At 49.2% G+C, this 26,653-nt stretch overlaps 1 protein-coding gene across 1 annotated transcript; it reads left to right on the top strand.

Annotated features, from left to right (window-relative positions):
* Positions 1-2,802: 2,802 nt before the first annotated feature.
* Positions 2,803-26,653, top strand: cttnbp2nla (CTTNBP2 N-terminal like a). Its single transcript, XM_061219959.1, has 4 exons — positions 2,803-2,925; positions 20,167-20,409; positions 21,782-21,889; positions 24,882-26,653. Exons 1-4 carry the CDS (start codon positions 2,803-2,805, stop codon positions 26,082-26,084), a joined length of 1,677 nt encoding a protein of 558 aa, XP_061075943.1. The 3' UTR covers positions 26,085-26,653.

The raw sequence follows: 26,653 nt of genomic DNA on the forward strand, positions 1-26,653 counted from the left end.
TCAAGGTAATCTTCTACAACCACGGTCGTTCGGTAAATGTGTCATATAGTCCTAAGTGCAACACTCTCAGTCTCACCCACATTTAAATAAATAAAAATTAGGAGTGTGTGAAATTAGAAGAGCGGTGAAAACGACATGCCGAAAGATTGATGGTGGTGTAGAGTTAATTTGTGGGAAGAAACGTTCGCGCCGAATGCATTCGGGCCCAGGCTGGCGCTGTAATGAGCGTGTTGTACGAGCGGCCAAACCGCAAACCGCCGAGGCAGTAGAAGCACCACGTCCCGTCACACCGAGGGACTGGGGTTCCGTGCCGGAGAAAATCTCAAATAACCGCGCACACGCGTGAATGACATATTTTGGAATGAAAACCGTGTTTTTTTTTTGGTTTTTTTTTGCTGTTGTGTAGTGTTTCCCCCTCGCTCTCGTCCAGTCAAACTGGGTTTGCATTTGAAAAACGTTTATAACAGAAAGCAGAGATGACTTTCCGTCATTCGCCTTCAAGGACAGAAACATCCCTCAGCAATTTATTGAAAAATAAATAAATAAAACCCACAATCCTTCTCAGAGCAGATTAAAATTCACTTGAATCTGATAGAAACGGTCAATAAAAATGAAAATAAAACCGTATGAAAGCGGTTGGTCACGTGCAGTCCCGATCTAACGGGCCCATATGAGATTACTTTAGGATAATCAATTAAGCCCCCGGGATGCTTTCTCTGTAAGAGGCCACTGTGAGCCCTTCGATAGTACAGCCTTCCCATGGTCAGGCCTACCCATGTCTGTATATGGAAAAACTGGATCTTGGCTGGTTGTGCAGCCCACACACACAGCAGTCTGAAGAAGGATTTGCATTCACACACAAATATGAATGATGAACTGTTCATACGTACTACCCGGGCTGTTTATAGCTGCATGAGCTGTTTAGTACTCCAGTTTTCCTTTCTTTATTTTATCCTGCTGTGTCTAAAGTGTCGTCCCCCCCAAGACCTGGGTCGAATACATAACTGTTTTCGATTCAAATACTTTTCTGTGCTCGACTGATCTTGCGTAGTGCAATTGAGCCAACCAGGAGGACCAGAAGGTGGGGTTTAGCACTTTTTGAGTGTATTTCATAGGTTCCAATACAGTAGACAAGCTCAGTAAAGTGTTGAGAAGTATTTGAATCCAAAACAATCAAGTATTTTACAGGTCCGGTGGCCTCGACCCACCATTATTAGCATATTTCTGGAGTCACGGATGGGGATGGGATCGCGTGAGATGGAGGACAGGCCAAGCACACAGGAAACTGGAGAGAGAAGTGGTCACATGACCGCCTGTCGAGATTCTCAACAACTGCTGGAGTTTTTCTTTTTTTCTTTCTTTTTTTTTTTTTTGCTGAATGTTCAAAGTCGGTGCAAGGTTTCCTTTCTTCACACTGCAGCTGTTCTCCTTTAATCATGTGACTGTGACAGTCCTCTCATCCTCCATAACCAGACCAGGGGGAAGAAGAAGAAGAAAAAAAAACACAGTTAGCCGAGTCGACATGGATGGCCATGTGCATAAAAGCTATTGAGAACGTGTATTCACGTTAGCAGCAATTGGATTCGACTCGTGGGCTAGCAGCAGGTTTTTAATTTGATCATGGGGGGCCGGATCTGAAGCCGAAGCAGTTCACTGCTCTGAGTGAAACGGACAGCACCGGTTCTAACGCAGGGCTGGTCTGAGCTGGGCTGGTCTGAGCTGGGCTGGGCTGGGCTGGTCTGAGCTGGGCTGGGCAGAGTGTGGCAGTGCGCTCTTGGGCCCAGCCACAGGAACCAGGGCACGGCCTTTCTGCCAGAGACCACAGCGTGTTCCAGGCATCTCCGCTCGACCACCCCGAGAGAAACACGCCCCCCTTTTCAGAAACCGAGGAGGAGTGAAGAGAGCAGTGGCTTCCTCCCTAAACAGAAAAGGTTTTATGGGTAATTTGTCAGGCAGAATAGCACTGGCCTTATGTCTCAGAAAGGTGTGATTTCTGAGACATAAGATGGTTCATTAGTCTGCTCTCAACCAATATCTTCTCCATTTGAGGTCCCATCATGCCTCAGTCAGATCGCAGTTCTCGGTTTTAAACCAATCGATTAGTTCCTCAGGATTTTCCCCGAAGCTACCAATCTTAAAATTAACACATGATGTACAACCAACTCTCCCTCCCTACCTCTCTCCCTCCCTCTCCCATTGAGTCAGGGGAACATGAATGACTTTTGCATGAATGACACCAATAACTTCCTGGTTACAAGTGTTAACAAGCATTACTGCCATTTTCAAAGTCAGACAGACAGTGAACAGATTTGAATTTAGTTTAAAACAATTAGAAAGACTTAAATTAGATGTTCCTATAGACAACAGAAGGTAGATGAATTTGTCTCCAGCAGAAAATGTTCTTGGAGTCAGCAGTTAGGTCAGGACATGGGTCAAAGGTTAAAGTTCAGTACTGTGAAGCAGAATAAAGGATATGGCTATTCAAGTCAATGCACCAATGTGATTAAATTATGCTGTAGATGGATTTCTTCAAAGTTAGTCTAAGGCGGGGATACTGAAATCTGCCCCCAGGTCCAAAGTCAGCAGTACTGCTGGTTCCCTTCTGCCTGATAGTCCCCCAGTCCAATAATGTCACTGATTGGCCTGGCATTTACACTAACCTTGTGCGTTAGGTTTAAATCTGCCCACTGGTTAGAGATGAGTTATGAACCCCAGCAGCGCTGGGGGCCCGGGGGGGGGCAGGCAGGAGTATCCCTGGCCTCAGGGGCGAGGTTTTCAGTTGTGAAGACGCCCCTCACTGTGATGGCCCTCCCTCAGGAATCCAGGATGACTGTGGAGAGCCTGAGCCAGCCGGAGCTGCTGACCCTGCTGAGTGTTCTGGAGGGGGAGCTGGAGGCGCGGGACCTGGTGATCGAGGAGCTGAGGGTACGCTAAAGCAGCCCGTTATAACCCGTCATAACCAGTCGTAACCTACAGGCCGGTTATAACCTTTCATAACCAGTCACAACATACAGACCAGTTATAACCTGTCATAACCAGTCACAATCTTACAGGCCAGTAATGACCCGTCACAAACCTACAGGCCAGTTATAACCTGTCATAACCTTCAGACCAGTCATGACCCCTCACAGCCTACAGTCTAGTCATCATAACCTGTCACAAACTTCTGGCCAGTCATGAGCAGTCACATCTTTCTATACCAGTCATGACCCATTACACTCTTCAGACTAGTCCATCCCTATCACACCATTCAGGGCAGTCAATGCCTTTATGTTTACACTATATTTCAGCATCTCAGACCAAGGGTTTCTGTAAAGGGTAGAGGATTCGATGATTCCAAGGGCCCTGACTGATAGGAGTCCTCAAAAAAATCATGCTGTAATAGCAGGGCAGCATGAGGCTGTGGAGGCCAATGTGAGTTTTTTTTTTTTGTGGGTTTTTTTTGCAAAGTCCCTTGATGCAAAGACCGATTTCCGCAGAGTTTGAGGAACCAGCAGACGCGCCCCCCAGCCCTGCAGATTTACGGCGTATTTACAGAGACGCGTACGAGGCTCCCAGGGCTGTGGTAGATGGTGCGGAAGATGGTGTCTGCAGGCCTGGGAATGGCAGAGCGAAAAAATAAACACAGGCCGTAAATAGTTCTGTGGACGCCCAACGGGGGGCCCCCAAAACACTCAGACGCAGCCCGGCGTGTTTACTCAAGGTCTGGGTGAGAGGCCCACCTTCGTCATGTCAGAGATTGGTTGAGAGGACCCAGGGCAGCACCACGGCTGGGGGGGGTGGGGGGGGGAGCGGGATAGCGACTCCAAGGTTACCGGTTCGTGGGTCACCTCTGTGTCACCCGTGGGCAAGGTGCTTAACCTGAATCGCTTTGGTGAAATATCCACCTGTATAAATGGACGGTATGTAAAAGAATGTAATCTTTGTAAGTCACTCTTACCCAGGGTATCTGATATATGGCTAAAATGTGAGCGTGACATAACTCCATATCTACCCTGTCACGAGCCTCATTCAACCCTCCCCCCGCCTGTCTGTCTGGGGGAGTAGTCTCAGCTCCTCTGAGAGAAACTAGACCTAAAGACTGCCACTGCATTTTGGGAGTCCCTGTAAAATAACATTTTGGGAGTCCCAGCTCTGCTCTGGGCGAGGAGGTAAATCAGGGGTTCGGTCGGAGACAGCACAGCTTAACTTGGCCATTATTGGCCTTCACAAGCATCGGTGTCATTGCCACACAGATAAACGGCCAATATGGAATCCATTTTACAACGTCGTCAGATTTCAGTAGTCTTCTGAGCTATAAAAGTTAATACTTCTGGTAGGAACTTCACGGTATAAATTGTGGGTCATTGTCCAATTCAAATTGGCTTCCTCCCTAAACAGAAATGGTTTTATGGGTAATTTGTCAGGCAGAATAGCACTGGCCTTATGTCTCAGAAAGGTGTGATTTCTGAATGATCCATTCGTCAGCTCTCAACCGACATCTTCTCCATTTGAGGCCCCATCATGCCTCAGTCAGATCACAGTTCTCTGTCTTAAACCAGTTGATTACTTCCTCAGGCTTTTCCCCAAAGCTACCCATCTCAAAATTAATTCTGTACGTTTATGTGTTCCGATAAGACTGATTTTAGTAGTAGCTCTCAGCAGAACATAGGCCAAGGGGTTTCTGGAAAAAAGTATTCAATTGGACATATGCAAGATTCCAGACACCCTGGATAAGTACCAGACAAAACCTTCTCTGGGGTTCTTTGTCTCGTGTTTTATTAGATTTTCAGAGTGCTTAAAGTGATTGTAGACGTCTGGGAAACTGATAGCATTCAGCTGTACGGGTGGCCCTTCCCCGCTGGTTCTGTTCGAGAGCGCTCTTCTGCTTGTGTCACACCTTCAAGACGCCAACCATTGGCTGCACGGTAGAGTGGCATGTTAATGAGTCATGTGATGACAGTGGTCTTAATGCATTTTGAAGTATGCGTCGCTTTTGGCCTGGATTGTCATGCTTCTGTGAGCCAAAGGAAAGAATGTCTAGAATGGAGTCTCCCTTGACTGAGAGAGCGAGAGAGAGAGAGAGAGAGAGAGAGATTATAGTCTTCCACGGTTTCAGCACAATCTTCTGAAAGCTGCCAAGTCCTTCTTCCCCACAGTCCGTTCGTGCCAAGCAGAATCACGAGGAGGATCAGCGGTCACCACAGAGAAGGCCTTGCGTGGCTTTTAACTTTCAGAAACTATGAAAATCTGGATCGTCGCGCTCCCGAAGTTCGTTCCTGGCAACGCGGGTTGCCTGGCAGAGCGTGGAGTCCTCCTCCGGCGGGAGAATGTTCACATCCAACCCCGCTGAGGCAGGAACGGGCCCGGGGGAAGAGGGAACAGGCCCCGCTGCGTCTCTGCGTTCCGGGATTAGGCATGCTCTGTGCGGTTACACGCCGCCCACGTGCATTCTGGGTATTCATTCCGGCCTTTGAAGTGACCGGAGTTGCTTTTCCACACCTCCGGGCCATTTAAAAAAAAAATAATAATAAAAAAAAAAAAACGACATAAATAAAATTAGTCACATTCCTTTAATAGTGAACGGGCCTCATTCACCATTGCCCTTGAGGTTGCCACATGACTCTCGCCCTGACGCATGATCACACATGATCACAGGGAACGGCTGGCTTGTCCGCCGGCGTGTGGTTTAGTCATTTCTGCCCCGTTCGCATGGCGATCTGTTCAGCCCTCGACTGCCTCTCCAGTGGGCTCTCCACCATTCTGATGAACACACAGCCACAACCACGACTGTCAAAAACAAACCATTCTGATGAACACACAGCCACAACCACGACTGTCAAAAACAAACCATTCTGATGAACACACAGCCACAACCCACGACTGTCAAAAACAAACATGTCTACCCCTTCCGCTTCACACAGGAAGAGCTTCAGCCAGTCCGGCCAAGAAACTGAGGGAACATTTTGCTTTAATGGCTCATACTGGGGTCATTCCAATCGCTCATTTCCGCTCTTTGCATCTCTTCCTCGGGTGGTTTCTTTGCTCCTTGGCCAGTGGAGATGCAAGGATGAGATGCCAGGTTGGAGGAATCGAGGCACACGTTTTAGGCGAATGGAACGACCGTGCTCAGTTAAGTGTCAGTTTGAAGCGACGTCAGTTACAGACCTATGTGGATGTACAGTGGGGTCCAAACGTCTGAGACCAGGGTTCATGTAATGACAAAAATAAACTGAAAGTTTTAGGATTTTGAAAAATGTAAAACAAATTACAAGTTACATCAAAGCTTTGGAAGAACTACTTGAAAACCAAAGAAGAGCAAGGAGTGCTGAACAATCCACAGTCCACCCGACCACAACCCCAAGCATTGCATAACATCACAAGATGCTCTTTGGAACATTGTGAAATAATGGTGGGATAACATGGATCATCAGGTTTTGCACAAATTTGTGCAGTCCGTGCCAGCTTGAGTGCATGTTGCCATGAAAGCAAAAGGGGGACATACCAAATACTAAGAAATTCTGAGATTTTTCAAAGATTCAACTTTTGGGAGCGAGAGAGAGGGGAAGACATGCGACAAATGTCGGACAGTCGGATTCGAACCGCCGACGTCGCGGCTCGCAATGAGCATGCGGTCAGTTCTCTACAGGCTGCGCCACCGAGACACCCCCAAAGATTCAACTTTTGACTCAAATTCCTATGCTGATAATACAATTAGTAATTAAAAAGGTTGTATTAAATTAGAAAGTAGAAAATAATTAATTTTCACTGCTGATCTGACTTTTGGACCCCACTGTATGCGGATCATTTATACGTCGCACATTCATAAAGTCTTCCCAAGGGGGACGTATCTGTAGTGTAGTGGTTAAGGTACATGACTGGGACCCGCAAGGTCGGTGGTTTGAACCCCAGTGTAGCCACAATTAGATCCGCACAGCCGTTGGGCCCTTGAGCAAGGCCCTTAACCCTGCATTGCTCCAGGGGAGGATTGTCTCCTGCTTAGTCTAATCAACTGTACGTCGCTCTGGATAAGAGCGTCTGCCAAATGCCAATAATGTAATGTAATGCATCCTCCAGGAGGGTGCTCTCTCCTCACTCCTCCTCCGAGCGTCTAACGGACTGGAAGGTCCATAAAGATGGCGGTCCTCGATCGTTATTCAGGTCACGCGACGACCGCGGAGAGGAGGAGGGATAGAATGAGCGGGAGAGGAGGAGGAGGGATAGAATGAGCGGGAGAGGAGGAGGGATAGAATGAGCGGGAGAGGAGGAGGGATAGAATGAGCGGGAGAGGAGGACAGATAGAATGAGCGGGAGAGGAGGAGTGATAGAATGAGCGGGAGAGGAGGAGGGATAGAATGAGCGGGAGAGGAGGAGGGATAGAATGAGCAGGAGAGGAGGAGGGATAGAATGAGCGGGAGAGGAGGAGGGATAGAATGAGCGGGAGAGGAGGAGGGATAGAATGAGCGGGAGAGGAGGACAGATAGAATGAGCGATCGGGATGAACCCGCTGTGCCCGGCGTCACGTGAGAAGGCTCCGTTTCCTGCCGCATGCCGTTCCGTCTTCCTTCTGCTCCGATTGGCTGGCCCTTCTGAACTTGGGCCAGGGCAAACGTGTCATTCTGGACTCGCCGCTCTCCGATTGGCTGGCCCTTCTGAACTTGGGCCAGGGCAAACGTGTCATCCTGGACTCACCGCTGTCTGATTGGCTGGCCCTTCTGAACCTGGGCCAGGGCAAACGTGTCATTCTGGACTCACCGCTCTCCGATTGGCTGGCGGTGGCCATGGCAGCTTTGAAGCACAGCGCGCTCGTTTTCTGACGGTCTGAGATCGAAGCAGAGGCAGCTGTCCACTCCTGACACACACTGAAAATGTCTGTGTTAAAAAGTGCCTTAGTCTTGTTAAGATCTTCTCTCCAGTACAGAACATTAGCTCGTTTTAAGTGATACTTTTTGCTCGACAAGTGAATGTCTTACCCCCATTTGGAAATCTTGAAACGAGACAAACTCTCTCAACTCATTGCAACGAAGAACAAGATTGCCAAAGAGGTGATAGAAATGAGATTTTTAAGTTGAAATAAGATTAAAATACTTCAGTCTTTGCCGTGCGGATCTCTGCAGTGCGAATAGAGACAGCAGCAGGAAACCTGGACTTGCGTTTAGAGTTTTTAATGTCTGTCTCCCAGCTGCAGTGCTTCAGATGGTGTTTTTGGATGGCCTTTTACGACCCATCGCTCTCTAAATAGCAGCATACCCCAGAACATCAACGTCCCCAAATCTTTCACTTTGTTCCCGTTCCTGGCCACTTCCTCTGGAACAGGAAGTCCCATCTCCTCCCCCCCCCCCCCCCCCTCCCCTCAGTTTCAGACTCTTAATTTTTTTATAGAATAGAGAAGTGGTCAGTGCAGCCGCAGAGAACAGATTCTAACGCTGCAGCCAGGGCGGTCCGGTCTTTCACAGGGTCTGTGGATCAGCGTTAAGGCCCATCCACCCCAACGACTACAACTGCTTCCATAACTATAAACGATAGCTATAACTATGTGAGCATCCACACCGCCGAACCGTAACATTCTGTAAATAGCCTCTCAGCTATGTCATCTGTCATTTGTTACGCGACGGCCTGTAAATTTGGAAGGGTTTTGATTGGCTGTCAGTGTTTTATCGTTCGTGCAGCTGAAAAAAAATAAATAAAAAACCGCTCTGAAAGTGATCCCGGTGCTATCGTACATCACTGTCATCGTTATAGATATAGAATGATTTTTAAAACGTTGTTATTGTTCTCGGTGTGGCCCGCCTTTAGAGTGAATGTAATTTCAGAAATGCAGTTTGACTTCCCACATCCATTGTGTAAACTGAGAGGATGGCTCGTCTGAAGTCGAAGGCTTAGTTTCTGACAGGAGAGCTGGAGACGCTGCTGGGCGGGTGTGTAATTCAGTCATGGAGGACATGGGTTTGGCATGAATAGACAGGATTGGAATGACACCAGAGAGAGAGAGGACGAGAAACAGAGCAGGAGAAACAAAGGGCAAAGAGATGGACAGATTGAGTAAGGCAGACAGAAAGAGAGAAAGAGAGAGAGATGGCTAAGCCACACATTGCCTCTCAGCACAAGATCTTTGTGATAAAACTGGGAGTGTGTGTGTGTGTGTGTGTGTGTGTGTATTAGAGGGGCTCCTGGGCTCCACAGACAGCAGACAGAGGGGCAGGACACTGATAAGAAGCTCAATGCAATGCAGAGGCCCTTAGACATTCTTCTGTGTGAGCAGACTATGTGCAGCTCAGAAATCTGTGTTTGTGTGTGTGTGTGTGTGTGTGTCTCTGCCTGTGTGTGTGTGTGTGTGTACGTGTGGGCTCACATGTCTGTGTGTGTCTGTGTGTGTGTGTCTGTGTGGATGTCGAGGTGCAGGCAGCTGGGCTTCCTGAATGAGAGTGCTTTGTGTTTGCATCCCTGTTATTCCTGAGCTGAACCCTGGGGTGTGGGAGCGCTTGGCCTGTGCTGGGGGGGGGGGGGGGGGGGTGCTGCTCTCAGGCTGTGCTGGGTGCTGTAATCGGTCCTGTATCCCTGTTATTCTGCCTGTGCTGCCCTCAGGCTGTGCTGGGTGCTGTAATCGGTCCTGTATCCCTGTTATTCTGCCTGTGCTGCCCTCAGGCTGTGCTGGGTGCTGTAATCGGTCCTGTATCTCTGTTATTCTGCCTGTGCTGCCCTCAGGCTGTGCTGGGTGCTGTGCCCCTGTTATTCTGCCTGTGCTGCTGTCAGGCTGTGCTGTGTTAGCGGCAGGAAGTGAGAAACTCCAGGACCCTGCTGTCACACGGACCACGCTGCCCAACATTCCTGATTTAGCATAAACACTCATTCCACGGGCCATGTGGGTCAGACCATTTCTGAGACCATGCATCTACAATATAGCCTGATCTACGCTGCATGCTCAACAATACAATTACCACACTCAGCAACATCTTCAGAGCAATGCAATCATGTGACATACAGCAGTACTTTAATTATTAGTACTTTATTATTTTGACGGTTTCATAAGAGATATTGGATCGATGAATATTATTTGACTTGTCTAGGAATACTGCAATGCTCTCTTTAGAAGTCAATTTAAAGTTATAATAGGGTCGCATGTAGAGCAATATCAAGTGCTCTAGGCCCAATGAGCTTAGAGATATTGGAAAAGGGACTTTGTAGTGGAGTTTGTAAAGAAATTAATAACATTAAATTAATAGAAATGCTACTTTGTTCAGATCTCCAGAGTACATAATTTTGTAATTTAATAAATTCTAAAAAATAAAGTGAATCAACTTCTGAATTAGAAGGCAATTTTAATTTTCGTTAATTGAACCATCTCGCCCATTTAGCAGATTAGCTTGGAACAGCAAGCCACAGCCTTGCAGAGACCTGAACGTTACATCATAACCTCTGGTTCTTAAATCGGATTTGTGGCTTCGTTTAAAATAGCGTGCGCAGGAAGCAGGTTTGCTTTGTTAGGGGAGCTGTTTTCTTTGGGTCCGTTTTACGGTCAGGCGCACGGAGGACTCGCAGGGCCGAGTGGGGATTTCTGCATTTCCGCACGTTCCGCTCCGCTGCGCAGTTTTCAGGATGGGTTTCCTTCGGAGGGAATTTTGGGAATAACATGTAGAACATGGACAAAACAAAGTCATGTTTAGGGAAGCACTGATACAGCGTTCAACTCGGTCTCAACTCGGTTTCCCCCCAAGTTGTAATACAAGACTTCAAAGTGTTTAAAAGCTTAACTTTAGATTTTAATTTTCTTAAAAGACCTTATTCAACAAGTAATGACTAGAATCATTTGCCAACCGTGTGAGAAACATTCTGTGACATCAGAATGACATCACAGAACCAGAACAAGGTCATGTGACTGCATTTGAAACTGTGGGAGCAGGAGTGACCATGTTCATACAGCCTATTACATTACATTATTGGCATTTGGCAGACGCCCTTATCCAGAGTGACGTACAGTTGATTAGACTAAGCAGGAGACAATCCTCCCCTGGCGCAATGCAGGGTTAAGGACCTTGCTCAAGGGCCCAACGGCTGTGCGGATCTTATTGTGGCTACAGCGGGATTAGAACCGCCTACCTTGCGTGTCCCAGTCATGTACCTTAACCACTACACTACAGGCCTCCCAGCCCGCCCAGCCTATAACAGTCAGTCTGAGTGTGAGGGCCAGCATTGAGCCAGACATAAAGCAGGCTGTGGCGTGTTACTGCACTGCCCTTTGCCGTGTTGTGACTGAAGAGAAACTGCTGCCGATCGAGCCAAGATGGCTGCCAAAATGGCCCCCCCTGTTTGGAAGTGTTGTGTCATCCATCTCTTGGGCTCCATTGGGTTGGAAAGTTCCCGTTCCAGGACCGGCTACCATTACCCATTACTCATTTATAGAGCAGGGTTTTACTGGAGCAGCTCCGCTTCGGTACACTGGGCAAGGACATCATGACGATGGGACCTATATAAACGTCCAGCTGCAAGCCTGGATCTTCATTTTTTTTCAACCACGCTTTGTGCACATACCCCTTTGGATCCAGGATGATTTCAGTTTAGGAAGTGCCCAGGGGGAGCCATTTTGTGTCTTGCATATTTACACACAAGAGTCACAACCTTTAACAGGAGAAATGACATAATAAGACGTGACGTGAGATTAACAGGAGAAACGTGGACGGAGAGACATAAGTGTGTGGAATGAAAGGACGGTGGGCACGATTGCGATTTTCATTTGAATTGTTGATGAACACAGATCATCCCCAGTGGGTGGGAAGTGGCCGCGTTTACACGCGCAGAAAAGCTCGACTGCACAAGCAGGCCTGTTCCAACACCTGAGAGCTGATGTGATGTGATGATTAAATTATACGCTCTTGGCCCTGCAAACAGTCTGGGCTTTCAGCACTTCTGCTGCCGACCGTTAGCGGAAAAGGAAAGGTATATTTAAGGCAACAGAAAAAGGAACTGTGTGTGCGTGTGTGTGTGTGTGTGTGTGTGTGTGTGTGTGTGTGTGTGAGGAAGGCCTTCTAGGCACTGAGGTATCAGCCCCTGGTGTCAGCCGTAGAACTTGGCTACAAGTGTAAACTTTTTATATTTGGCAGCCTTGGTAATGTCCACAGCCTAGTGGTTAGGCGTCTGCAACTGGCAGGGATGCCAAAATTGCGAGCAGAGCAGCTCGCAAGGTACAACTAAACAAACCCTGGACCTCCTGCAGACCCACTCCTTACATTACATTCATGGCATTTGGCAGACGCTCTTATCCAGAGCGACGTGCAGTTGATTAGACTAAGCAGGTGACAATCCTCCCCTGGAGCAATGCAGGGTTAAGGGCCCAAAGGCTGTGCGGATCTTATTGTGGCTATTTGTGGGATTAGAACCACCGACCTTGTGTGTCCCAGTCATTCACCTTAACCACTACGCTACAGGCTGCCACTCATTCAGTATCTGGTCCTGGGGATGCACTAGAGCGATGTAGCTTAGTGGGGCCCCTCTCCCTTAGTTCTGGGAGAACCCGCCCCCCTCTCCCTTAGTTCCGGGAGAACCCGTCCGCCTCTCCCTTAGTTCCGGGAGAACCCGTCCGCTTCCAGCACTACTGACCATCACCGTTCACAACAGCAACAGCCCCCTCTCTGCAAATCCTGCCTGAATATTTTGGCATTACATTTTTTTTTTATATATATATTTGCTTAGTAGGAAAGAAAAATGGACTGGATTACCAGAACCGTCCCACTGAACCGGTGTAAATGTGAATCATGTGCCAGGCCTGGAGGCTCTGAAACATCCCGGTCTCACAGATCCTCCAGGATAAATGAGTGAACGATATGAAGCAGGTCAGAAACACAGAGCCAGGGCCTCTGCAGGCACAGTCACTGCGATAAGATGGGATAGTAAGGTCCGGGCAGTAAGGACCGGGGCATTAAAGATGGGGCAATAAGAACCAGGGCAGTAAAGATGGGGCACTAAGGACTGGGCACTAAGGACCGGGGTAGTCAGGACCGGGGCAGTCAGGTCCGGGCAGGAGGACAGGGGTAGTAAGGTCCGGGGCAGTAAGAACCGGGGCATTAAAGATGGGGCACTAAGAACCGGGGCAGTAAAGAGGGGGCACTAAGAGGCATGTTCCTGGATGGCTCTGGAAACTCGAACACACAGCCCACAAAAGTGACCTGGAGGCGGGAATGAGCTGGATAATCCAGCCGGGAGATCACTGGCAGATCAGAGAGCTTCTGCAGGCTCATTAGGGACAATCAGAATCTGCTGCCTAAAGCCCCCTCCACTGCAGGATCCTAAAAATAGGCGAAGGAAATGCAGCAGGCATATTCAGGCTAATCGCCATGGTAATGGCCGGTAATGAGGCTGGGCCGCCATGCGGGCGATTCCCGTCAAGAGTGGCTTTGCCTCAGGAGCAGAAGCCCTGCCATTAGCCTAGCGCCATCTACCCTGGGTGGCCAGTACTGCACCCAAACCCAGTCACAGAGGGTTTGGTGCAGGTAAATGGTAAACAGACATTTATATTGTGCTGTTTCCAGCAACTGGGGCTACACAACAGTTCAATCACAAAAACTTAACAGCAAAAGAAAGGCTTGCATGCAATGTGCCAACCAGCTCGTCAGGAGCAATTGGGGGTTAGGCGTCTTGCTCAGGGATCGAGCCCCGGGCCTCAGTGTGCAATGGCCATGAACTGATGGCCTGATGCTTTTTTTCACCATTCTCTGCAAACTCTAGAGACTGTTGTGCATGAAAATCCCAGGAGATCAGCAGTTTCTGAGATGCTCAAACCACCCTGTCTGGCACCAACAATCATTCCACGGTCAAAGTGACTTTTTACCCAATTCTGAAATTTGGTCTGAAAAAACAGCTGAACCTCTTGACCTCGTCTGCATGCTTTTAATGCATTCAGCTGCTGCCACATGATTGACTGATTAAACATTTGCATTATCAAGCTGGTGTACAGGTCTACCTAATAAAGTGATCACTGAGTGTATATACCATTATGCATATGGAAAGCTCTCACTTTTATGGGGTTAAATGGAATAAGTTTCACTAGCTGCATTGGAGGGTGTACAGATGGAGTCACAGTGGAGACGGGCAGACAGGTCTTCATGTGGGGGTTGGGGGAGGGGGGCTAGCCTTGGGGGACCTCATGGGGTGATATCCGCTGATCTAACTCACCCCAGGAGTTTTGCATTCACACCGGTCCTCTTTGAGTCCGCCTGCCAGCGCGGAGCGCTCTGCGTCCAGCAGAGGAGCATTAATCTGGATATTGTTAGTGGCGTTTATTCAGCTGACAGACGTTGAGAGGCTTAAAGGGCCATCATGCCAAGACGCATATAGTCAGACAGCCTCGGTTAGAGCTCCATGTCAAATGTAATCTGAAAGCATGTGCATAAAACGTGCAAGCAGAGCCTGGAAAGATCTGATTAGTTTGTGTTGGCAAGTGGAGCCCCCTTGGCTCACAACTTCTTAAAATTCTTTGAGACCTTTGGCCACTGAAAACCCGAAAGCTCTGCAGAGATTTTTTATTTTTTTTATTTTTTTCCACGTTCGCCTTTGGTTCCCACAGTTTTAGTGGAGTATTTTGCTTTTTGTTTGGTATTGTTTGGGGTCATGTCCCTACTTGAGGCTTATCTGCAGGGACCAGGGTGCGGGCCAGAGTCAGATCGGTGTCAGAGATATCGCGCTCTTTCCTTCATCTCACAACACAACTCATGCAAACTTCACACGCAAAATTAAGTCGAGTTTCTGCTTGGACTGCACCAGCCAGCCGTGCAGTGTGGTGGGGGGGGGGGGGGGGGGGGGTTTGGGTTGAAAGCATGTACCTTGGCTGCCAACTATGGCGGCTGATGAGAAATCTTTGAAACATTTCCCCCCCCTCCCCCCCCCCCCCCACAGTCATAAACTTTGCATTACTGCACAGTTAAGCAACTTAGTTTATGAAACACCCACGTTAGGTTAAGTCCTGGCTGCAGTTCTGGTAGGAAAATTGGTGGCATTCGCCCAGAAAGGAAGACGAAACCTGTAAATGTAGACCGTTTGCTTATAACCGGTGACATGAGCTCCACCGTCACGGGCTGGATTCCTGCAGTTTCCTTCACAAGACCACCATTTCAGGGCGGCCTGTAGCGTAGTGGTTAAGGTAAATGACTGGGACAGGCAAGGTTGGTGGTTCTAATGCCGGTGTAGCCGCAATAAGATCCGCACAGCCGTTGGGCCCTTGAGCAAGGCCCTGCACTGCTCCAGGGGAGGATTGTCTCCTGCTTAGTCGCTCTGGATAAGAGCGTCTGCCAAATGCCAATAATGTAATGTAATGTTCACCCCTCCATGGTCATAGTCACAGATATTCCCTCCAAACACACACACACACACACACACACAGGGTAAAATAAACTCAAGTCAGGAACATTGCGTTAAGACAAGGGTTTTCAAATGTTTCTGATCCAGGAACCCCCCCCCCCCACACAGGCTCAAAGGCTTTCAGGGGACCCCCATCATAACTTAAAAATGTTTATGTTTAAAAATGCGTTATGAAGATTGCATACTGAGGGGATTGGGGAGATTAAATCTGTGCATGTCAGCCAACCTGGGACCCACTACAGAACCTTCAAGGGCCCCCAGGGAGGCCCCTGTGGAACACCCAGGCACTGACAAAAAACAAATCTGTGCAGAGATTATTCAAACTAATACTTTCCAATTTTGCACAGTCATAGTACAGTTCATTGTTCTAAAAACACGATGAAAAATGTCCAGAAAAGCAAGAAAGGTTGCAGATGTTTCAGTCAAACAGGAAACCACTGGAGCTCGGTCCCCATGGTGACCACCAGCTGCAGAAAGTTCTCCTCTGCGTGTGGCAGGAAGGTGCTAGGGTCTTTTCAGCAGGGGAAACTGCTTTCTGGCAGCTGAAAGCTCCATGTAAGAAAGCACAAAAGACCATTTCAATCCCTGAGCTTTGGGGAGCTCCAGAGTGCTCTACAAAAACAATCAAAACTAAACTGCTCAGCTGTGCTGGGGTACTCTGGCTGAGAGGGGCAAAGACCCCCAAACCTGAAACCTGACCGAGGAAGCCTATCCATCAGTGCTTGTTGATTGAACGATGTTCCCCCCTCCCCTCCCAAACAGTCTGGGCGCATTCCAACCACTCATTTCATCATGCTTTGTCTCCTTGTACCTCATCTGGCCCAGAAATTGGTGGAGGTCTGCTATACTAGCAAATACCTCCATTTTAAATTGCAGCCCAAATGCAAACTGCAAGTTTAAAGTAGATGAGCCCAAGCCAAGATTACTGTGATTACTTTAGAGAGAATCAGCATGAAGCATTACAGATTCTTTAAAATTGCACTTGTGAATTAGACTGGCAAAAGCTACATATAGAAGTGGTTCATCTTAGCACAGTTTCCTTACATGCCCTAAAGATGAACCAAATCCCAAATCCCAAATCCCAAATCCCAAATCCCAAATCCCAAATCCCAAATCCCAAATCCCAAATCCCAAATCCCAAATCCCAAATCCCAAATCCCAAATCCCATTCCTTCTCCACACAAGCTCTGAACCTCAGCCCTTATAGCCTCTGGGCTCTTCAGTCAGCCAATCAATCTCTGCATTGTATCGACATTCTCATGCTGCGCCTGATTACTCAGCCAATCAAAAGCCTGATTGCTGCCACATTCTCATGCTTACTGACACTGTCACTAATTAGTCAACCAATCAAACATCTGGGCTGTTCAAACATTCTCATGCTTCCTCACATCAGTTTAAATGAATCCATGAAAACCTGGCTCACTAGTATCTTCTCCCATACATACTAAATTGAATTGGATATCCCTGGCCAGGCGTCTATACAATGCAGACAACATTAGATTAATGCAGGGGTCGGCAACCCTGGTCCTGGAGAGCCGCAGGGTGTGCTGGCTTTCGTCTCCACCTTAAAATAAGCAACCGATTCAGACCCAAGGAACCAGGTGAGGTGAGTTAACTGTGTAATCGACGGCTTTCATTGATCAATTAATGCCAAGTACCAACGAAAGCCAGCACACCCTGCGGCTCTCCAGGACCAGGTTTGCGGACCCCTGGACTAATGAATATGATAGCCTGATTGCTAGGTGTGTCAGTTGTGCTTACCAGGGCTGCCCAGCCCTGCTCCGGGTGATCTACCATCCTGTAGGTCTTCATTTCAGCCCTAATTTGGCCTACCTGATTGCACTTATCAGCAGCTCAAGAAGGTCTCTAGCTGTTGAATGAGGTGTGCTTTGTTAGGGTTGGAATGAAAACCTACAGGATGGTAGATCACCAGGAACAGGGTTGGGCAGCCCTGCTCTAGCTGTTGAATGAGGTGTGCTTTGTTAGGGTTGGAATGAAAACCTACAAGGATGGTAGATCTCCAGGTACAGGGTTGGGCAGCCCTGCTCTAGCTGTTGAATGAGGTGTGCTTTGTTAGGGTTGGAATGAAAACCTACAAGGATGGTAGATCTCCAGGTACAGGGTTGGGCAGCCCTGCTCTAGCTGTTGAATGAGGTGAGCTGTTAGGGTTGGAGTGAAACCCTACAGCAGGGGTGTCAAACTGAATCCCCAGTGGGCCGCAGTGTCTGCGGGTTTTTGTGGTTTCCTTTCAATCAGCTGCCAATTAAGGCCAATTAAGGCCTTGCGAACAAGGTGTGTGGATTCTTTAACCAATCAATGACTTGAATGAACCCAGAACACTCCAAAAACCAGCAGACACTACGACCCTCCAGGACTGGAGTTTGACACCTGTGCCCTACAGGATGGTAGATCACCAGGAACAGGGTTGGGCAGCCCTGCTTTAGCTGTTGAATGAGGTGAGCTTTGTTAGGGTTGGAGCGAAACCCTACAGGATGGTAGAGCTCCAGGTTCAGGGTTGGGCAGCCCTGGTCTGGCTGTGAAACAAGGTACAGTAGAGGTACATATTTGTTCTGGAACACATTTCCAAAATGTTCATTTAAAGTACAAAAATGTACATATATTGGTACTAATAAGTAGTAAGTAAGTTTCAAGCAAAAAAGGGTACACATGAGTTATGAATTGCGGGCGAGGGACCCAATTTCTTGTACCTATAAGGTACCATACCAGTGACGAGCATTTGTACTTTTTTAGGTACTTTCCATACCTTCTTCTTTGAGAGTGCAGAGTGATTCAGAGCCTCTGTTTATTTCCGGGAGGGAGATCCCCCGCCCCGGCATGGAGGTCCCTGCAGTGATGGTGTTGCTTTTGGCACTGCAGTGAGCTGCTCTGCCTGCCTCCCGGTTTAGTGAGCTGTGGGTGTGTGTGTGTGTGTGAGCTGTGGGGGAGGTTTAGGGAGAGTCACTGGCTTTGCTGACTCATATTGTGTGTTACTGACTGCAGCACAGCATATAGCTGGAGTAATGCTGGCCTTATGGTGTTATATTACTGGTGTGTGTGTGTGTGTGTGTGTGTCTCTGAGAGTGTGTGCGTGTGTGTGTGTATGCATGTGTGTAAGTGTGAGTGTGTGGATATATGTGATCTGGTCTGGTCTGGTTCTCTCTCTGGCCCAGTGCAGAGACGTGTGTGTGTGTGAGAGAGTGTGTGTGTGTATTTGAGTGTCTGTGTGTGTGTGTGTGTGTGTGTGTGTTAGTATGTTGTGGGTGTCTGATCTGGTCTGGTGTGGTTCTCTCTCAGGCCCAGTGCAGGGACGTGTGTGAGTGTGTGTGTTAGTATGTTGTGTGTGAGTGTGTGTGTTAGTATGTTGTGTGTGAGTATGTGTGTTAGTATGTTGTGTGTGTCTGATCTGGTCTGGTGTGGTTCTCTCTCAGGCCCAGTGCAGGGACGTGTGTGTGTATGTGTGTATGTGAGTGTGAGTGTGTGTGTGTGTGTGTGTGTTAGTATGTTGTGTGTGTGTGTGTGTGTGAGTGTGTGTGTTAGTATGTTGTGTATGTCTGATCTGGTCTGGTGTGGTTCTCTCCCAGGCCCAGTGGAGGGACGTGTGTGTGTGTGTGTGTGTGTGTGTGTGTGTGTGTGTGTGTGAGTGTGTGTGTGTGTTAGTATGTTGTGTGTGTCTGATCTGGTCTGGTGTGGTTCTCTCTCAGGCCCAGTGCAGGGACGTGTGTGTGTGTGTGTGTCTGATCTGGTCTGGTGTGCTTCTCTCTCAGGCCCAGTGCAGGGACGTGTGTGTGAGTGTGTGTGTTAGTATGTTGTGTACGTCTGATCTGATCTGGTCTGGTGTGGTTCTCTCTCAGGCCCAGTGCAGGGACGTGTGTGTGTGTGTGTATGTGTGTGTATGTGTGTGTCTGATCTTGTGTGGTGTGGTTCTCTCTCAGGCCCAGTGCAGGGCTGTGTGTGTGAGTGTGTGTGTGTGTGTGTGTGTGTGTGTGTGTGTGTGTGATCTGGTGTGGTGTGGTTCTCTCCCAGGCCCAGTGCAGGGACGTGTGTGTGTGTGTGTGTGGGTGTGTGTGATCTGGTGTGGTGTGGTTCTCTCCCAGGCCCAGTGCAGGGACGTGTGTGTGTGTGTGTGTGTGTGTGTGTGTGTGTGTGTGTGTGTGTGTGTGTGTGTGTGTGTGTGTGTGTGTGTGTGTGTGTGTGTGTGTGTGTGTGTGTGTGTGTGTGTGTGTGTGTGTGTGTGTGTGTGTGTGTGTGTGTGTGTGATCTGGTGTGGTTCTCTCTCAGGCCCAGTGCAGGGACGTGTGTGTTAGTATGTTGGGTGTGTGTGTGTGTGTGTGTCTGATCTGGTGTGGTTCTCTCCCAGGCCCAGTGCAGGGACGTGTGTGTGTGGGTGTGTGTGATCTGGTGTGGTGTGGTTCTCTCCCAGGCCCAGTGCAGGGACGTGTGTGTGTGTGTGTGTGTGTGTGTGTGTGTGTGTGTGTGTGTGTGTGTGTGTGTGTGTGTGTGTGTGTGATCTGGTGTGGTTCTCTCTCAGGCCCAGTGCAGGGACGTGTGTGTTAGTATGTTGGGTGTGTGTGTGTGTGTGTGTCTGATCTGGTGTGGTTCTCTCCCAGGCCCAGTGCAGGGACGTGTGTGTGTGTGTGTGTCTGATCTGGTGTGGTGTGGTTCTCTCCCAGGCCCAGTGCAGGGACGTGTGTGTGTGTGTGTGTGTGTGTGTGTGTGTGTGTGTGTGTGTGTGAGTGTGTCTGATCTGGTGTGGTTCTCTCTCAGGCCCAGTGCAGGGACGTGTGTGTTAGTATGTTGTGTGTGTCTGATCTGATCTGGTGTGGTGTGGTTCTCTCCCAGGCCCAGTGCAGGGACGTGTTTGTGCAGGAGCGCTACGGCAAGTACAACCTGAGCGACCCCTTCCTGGCTCTGCAGCGGGACAGTGAGGTCATGAGGGGGCGGAGCTCCACGGAGCCGGCCCCCCCGGCCCCCCCTCCCCCGCCCAGCCCCCTGGCCGTGCTGAAGCTGGTGATGTCCCACTGCAAGAGGATGCAGGAGAAGATGCTGAGTCAGCTCGCCGCGGCCGAACACCGCCACAGAAAGGTAGGCCCTCACAGAAAATCCCGCTACGCAAAACCAACCGCTTCACCGCCGCAGAAATCCCGCTACGCAAAACCGACCGCTTTAACACTACAGAGACCTCACCAGAGAAAACCAGCCACTGACAGTGGGGAGATGACGTTACACAAAACTTACTGCTTTAACATTGCTGAAATCACGTAGAAACAAAACTTGCCGCTTTAACATTTGCTGAAATCATTATACAGAAAACTAACCACTTTCTGGATAGGCAAATCCAAAACCAGCTGCTTTTAACGACAAGGAAATCCCATGACACAAAACTTAACCGCGTGTAAGTCCAGCACTACACAAAACCAGGCGAGTGTGGCGCTGTTTCTGTGACAGAGCCTCAGGTTGTGGCATCAGGCTGACCTGGCTGGACTCATGAGAGAGGCTGTTGTTCATGAGGGAACTGAGAGTTGAACAGCAGGCTGATCTTACTCAGATATGAATCAGACTGTAGCGAACCCGTCACGCACCCAATCAGCCACACTCCCGGCGTTATGAGGACGCAGTCACCTGACCGTGGCACGAGACGGCCAGACAAACGGTCACTAAAAAGCCACCCCCCCCCCCCCGCTCCCAGTACCCTGGCAGGTGAAGACTCACTCCTCGACTGGTCAGAAAAGTATTCCTCCATGTTACGATTCTTTTTCCCCATTTCCACGGAAAGAACTGCAGGCCAATGAAGAGGACATAGACGAGAATCTCTCTGAGGACCTCAGTGTGGAGCGCTTCAGTGCAGTCCAGTCACGCTGTGAGAGCTGAGTTGTGCCTGCTCCATAGCAACTCTGACTGGGCCAATTAGCACGGATGTGACATCCCTGCTCTCGACACGATAGAGGGGTTCGCCCAGACATAATACAGTACAATAGCTGTGTATACACAGCATTTGTGCTGTTGATAAACTGGTGAGAATAAAACTGGGAGCCTATCACCCCCCACACACAGTGAGAATAATCTCTGCAGAAATGCACACAGAACACCACACACCCAGATTCAATCTGCCGTGTGAATCGCAGTACTGTAGCATGAAGCGCCGATTTGCTACCAATTCCAGGAATAACCCAGCAGTGCCTTACAACGGAGTCACCGCCAGCCTTCAGTTAGAGGGCAGTCTGGGGAGCAGTGTGTTATGGGTATTGTAGTCTGTGTGCTGTGGACTACAATGAGTCTTCTGCACAACCCCAGACATTCACAATCGGAGGACTAGTCAGAGTCCACACACCCCAGGTGTGTGAACGATTACCGTCCTGAGGTGGAACCTGGCCCTGTAGCCGCAGACGCAGGACTGGATTTCACACCCGTAGCTCCCCCGGAGTGTCTCACTGCTGCCCCCTTGTGTCGACGGCAGGTCATCGCAGACCTGGAGGACGAGAAGCGGCGCCACGCCCAGGACACGGCGGAGGGCGATGATGTCACCTGCATGCTGGAGAAGGAGAGGGAGCGGCTCCTGCAGCAGGTAACGTGCTCACAACGTGCTCACAGCGTTCTCATAACATTCTCACAGATAACGTCCTCACAACGTGCTCACAACGTTCTCATAACATTCTCACAACATGCTCACAACGTTCTCATAACATTCTCACAGATAACGTCCTCACAACATTCTCACAACGTGCTCACAACGTTCTCATAACATTCTCACAGATAACGTCCTCACAACATGCTCACAACGTGCTCACAACGTTCTCACAGCATTCTCACAACATTCTCAATGTTCCCACAACATTCACACAGCATTCTCAGGTAACGTTCTCAGTGTACTCACAACATTCTCACAGGTAACGTTCTCACAATGTACTCACAATATTCTCACAGTTAACATTCTCACAACGTGCTCACAACATTTTCAGAGGTTACATTCTCACAACATTCTCACAGGTAACATTCTCACAACGTTCTCACAACGTCCTCACAACGTTCTCATATCATTCTCACAGGCAACATTCTCACAACGCGCTCACATTCTCACAGGTAACATTCTCACAACATTCTCACAGGTAGCATTCTCCCAACGTGCTCACATTCTCACAGGCAACATTCTCACAACGTGCTCACATTCTCACAGGCAACGTTCTCACGACGTGTTCACAACTTTATCACAACGTTCTCACAGATAATGTTCCCTCAACGTCCCGCTAGCATCTTATAAACGTTGGGCTGCCACAGCTCCAGATGCCTGTAACACAGATCAGCTGCTCACTAGAGACGGGAGGAGCAAGCAGCTTTCTCACAGTAAAGATCAGGGCTTCAGGGAGGCAGGAAACTGTCTCTCTCCTGGTGTCCATTTCAGTGGAAATAAACCTTTAGAACAGGAGGTTTGTCCATATAAACACTTTATAGACATGGGATCACTTCACCGCTCACGAAGACCGTTTTGTTGCCACATACTGCGTTAAAGTCCAAGAAGTTTAAAAGAAGGCCTTCAAAGTAGTACTTAGTCAGCAGGAGAAAGAGGATTCAACTTTTAAGTTTCGTTTACACACCCAGAGCCCAGGTCTATCCGTCAGCGTTACAGGAGGTTTGGTACGACTGAGGTAAACATCTGGTGAAAAACTTTTTTTCTCTCTCTCTCTCCTGTCATTCATCCAGTTCATCCAACCCCTCACCTTAGTGTCGTTTCTGTTTATTTTCTTTTCTTTTCCCCAATGTAAGTTGCCATGGGAACCGTGCTGCACTTTTTTTTTTGGCAGACATCTCGCGTAGCTTAGGGGAGAAGGGAAGGGAAGGGAAGGTGTCAACGCCTCGGCTGTAGGCTGCAGACGGGTGGGTGTGCGTTCGGGGCAGCGCAGTCAGCGGAGGAGACGCTGGCTGTCTGGGGCGGGGTGGGGGGTGGGGGCAGAAGGCCCTCTGTGTGTGGGAGGCCTGGTCGATTAGGGACAGGCGCACAAAGCACTGTTATGTAAGCTCTGTGTGTGTGTGTGTGTGTGTGTGTGTGTGTGTGTGTGTGTGTGCGCGTGCAAGCTCCCAGCCCTTTCCTGCTCTCCCACACACCGCTCGCGGGCCAGACTGAGGCCGCCATTATTCAGCGCCGTTACCGTTACCGCTGTGGTCCTGTCATCGAAACCCCGCGCGGCACTCCCGCCAAATTAGGCCCGTTAAGTCTTCACATCCACGGGGCCCAAGCAGCCCGCTGTGTTCGGCGTGAGGCTTCGTTGTTCTCTATTTGATGACGGGCGGGCCTTTTTAATTTCACCGTTTCGCCAGTATTTCAGCTCGAGTGTTAATCTCGCTCTCCGTGGAAAAAACGTGTGCGTATACCCGCTTCACTTTAATTAAGATTCGGGCTGTTGAACGAAAGGTCCGGAGAAGTTGGCATTTGTCAGATTGCGGATTCTTTGAGAATCAACAAATTCAGATTGTTAAAAATATTCCTGTTACACACGTTTCATAAAGTTCGAGGATATTTTAATGTTCATGTTTAATGCTTACTGTTTTCATTTTAATTGTTCTATTTTGGATGGTTTTCAGAGAAGGTTTCTCACTGAAAATATAATGTACTCTGTCTCCCTCTAGTGTATAAAACAGGAAGCTATTGCAGGTCTTTCTAACCTTTAATCGTCATTGATGTGATCCTCTCTCTTCTCTTTGGTGTGTGTATTATATGTATATGTGTGTATATGTGTACATGTAATCATTTAAGAATTATGTATGTGTTTATATGTGTGTGTATATAATAATAATAATAATAATGATGTATATATGTGTGTATATAATAACAATGTGTGTGTGCGCATATAATAATAATGATGGTGTGTGTGTATATATAATAACAATGATGTGTGTGTGTGTGTGTGTTTGTGTGCATTATATGTGTATGTGTGTATATGTACATGTGAATATGAGTATATATAACAATTTAATAATAATTATGTGTGCGTGTATATAATAATAATAATGATGATGATGATGTGTGTGTGTATATAATAATGATGGTGTGTGTGTATATAATAATAATAATAATAATAATGATGATGTGTGTGTATATATAATAATGATGATGTGTGTGTGTGTGTATATAATAATGATGATGTGTGTGTATATATAATAATAATAATGATGATGATGATGTGTGTGTGTGTATAATAATAATAATAACGGTGTGTGTGTGTGTGTGTGTATAATAATAATAATAATAATGATGATGTGTGTATATATATAATAATGATGGTGTGTGTGTATATAATAATAATAATAATGATGATGTGTGTGTGTGTGTGTGTATATAATAATAATAATGATGATGATGTGTGTGTATATATAATAACGATGGTGTGTGTGTGTATATAATAATAATGATGATATATGTGTGTGTGTGTATATATAATAATAATAATAATAATAATAATGATGGTGTGTGTGTGTGTGTATATAATAATAATAATGATGATGTGTGTGTGTGTGTGTATATATAATAATAACGGTGTGTGTGTGTGTGTGTGTGTGTGCAGCTGGGCTTTGAGCGCGCTCAGCTCAAGCGCGTGGAGAAGGAGCAGAGGAGGCTGCGCTCCCAGCTGGAGGAGGCGTGGCTGCAGCACAAGCAGCTCTCCGCCTCGCTGGCCAACGAGAGCCAGCGGGGGGCGGAGCTGGGCCGGCGGCTGGAGGAGGAGCGCGTCGCCGCGGAGACGCTGCGGGCGGAGCTGGGGGCGGAGCGACGGCAGGCGTCGCGGGCGGAGGCGCGGGCGGAGGAGCAGCTGGCCGAGTTCGACACGCAGAAGGAGCAGCTGCGGGCGTGGCTGCGCCGGGAGGAGGCGCGGGGCGCGGGGCTGCAGGCCGAGCTGGAGGAGCTGCGGGCGGAGGTGGCGCGGCTCCGGGGGGGCGGCGCTGAACCGGCGGAGCCGCTGACCTCTGACCCCGCCGCGCCGCACAAGCTGAACGGCCACCCCGCCGAGAAGGAGGCGGAGCCATGTCAGGTGAACGGGTGTGACATCGCGGCCTCTGTGCAACACCCGCCTTCTATGGAGGCTCAGCAGAACCCCGCCCACCCCGCGATGTGTCCCTCCCCCTCCCTCGGCTCCTCCCCTTGCTCCTCCCCCCTCCTGGCCAAGCGCCCGTCGGGGGGCGTGTCTCCGTCCAGCCCCTCCTACCAGGCGTCGTACCAGGCGGGGATCAACCAGCGTTTCCATGCCGCCCGGCACAAGTTCCAGGGTCAGCCGGAGCAGGATCACCATGGCGACGCCACGCCCCGCTCCCCTCGGGATCTGTCCCCGAATCCCGCTGCCCCCGCCTCCCCCTCCCCCTCTCCCGCCCCCGCCTCCCCCTCCCCCACGGCTGAGCCGGCCTCAGTGAAGCAGCTGGCCCGCCACACGGTCACCCAGGCGCTGTCGCGATTCACCGGCCAGCAGGGCGGCGCCAAACCGCCAACCTCCCCCAGCGGCTCCAGCTCCCCGTTCGGCACGGACTACCGCCCCCCCGCCCCGGCCACGGCCTCCAGCCCCGTCTCCCCGGGAATAAAGTCCCCCGTCATCCCCCGGGGCGACAGGGGCCACCCGCCCCCCATACCCCCCAAAAAACCAGGCCTGGCCCAAACCCCCATGTCCCCCGGACCGACCCCCAGGGCCAGCCACTTCCACGACCTGTCGGGCAGCTGTGGGCTCACCAGCAGCCAGGACGGCACCAAAGAACAAGACCTGGTCCTGTCGTCCACCAGCTAACCTGCACCACAGCGCCACCTGTCCTCTCCCACGTCTCATTGCTCCCTGTCGCCCCCCCTGTAATCGAAAGACTCTATCTGAAACACTGTCCCGTTTTTATTTATTTCAGTTTCTCACCGTCACAACGTTGTCCTTGATTATAACCGTCTGTACAGGAGTGGAAGGACTGAATTACTGCTGATATGGGTGCTGGAATTGAACTAAACTCAGCGAGAGGATGTTGACTAGGTCTGACTATCAGGGAGCTAAGGAGAGGAGTAAAGTGCCTACCTGCTTGCCTTCTTAGGGTCAGCAGCATACAGTTCTGTTTCCCTGTTTCTCCGTCTGGAACAGAACACAAGATTGGTCAATTAGGAATCAGGAAGCTGGTGAGAGTGGCAGAGTGGTGCTGGGAAATGAAGTCCATTAAACTATGGAGGGTGTTTAAACTACACCTAAACTTTACTTGCCATCAGCAACGCAGTGAAAATGCCAATGAGTGTGAGTGTTTACTGGCTGCTTTGGTTCTGATGGCTGGAAAGGGATTGGTTGCTTTTTTGAAAAGGCAGGCCTCTTATTGGCTGTTTTAG

This window comes from Conger conger, chromosome 14, assembly GCF_963514075.1.
Source record: "Conger conger chromosome 14, fConCon1.1, whole genome shotgun sequence".
Lineage (NCBI taxonomy): Eukaryota > Metazoa > Chordata > Actinopteri > Anguilliformes > Congridae > Conger > Conger conger.

Excerpts from the sequence above, each read along its gene's own strand:
- cttnbp2nla (XM_061219959.1), top strand. The coding sequence starts at position 2,803 with ATGGCCCTCCCTCAGGAATCCAGGATGACTGTGGAGAGCCTGAGCCAG. Across the intron at positions 20,410-21,781 it reads CCGAACACCGCCACAGAAAG|GTCATCGCAGACCTGGAGGA; the intron begins GTAGGCCCTCAC and ends TGTCGACGGCAG. Across the intron at positions 21,890-24,881 it reads GGGAGCGGCTCCTGCAGCAG|CTGGGCTTTGAGCGCGCTCA; the intron begins GTAACGTGCTCA and ends GTGTGTGTGCAG.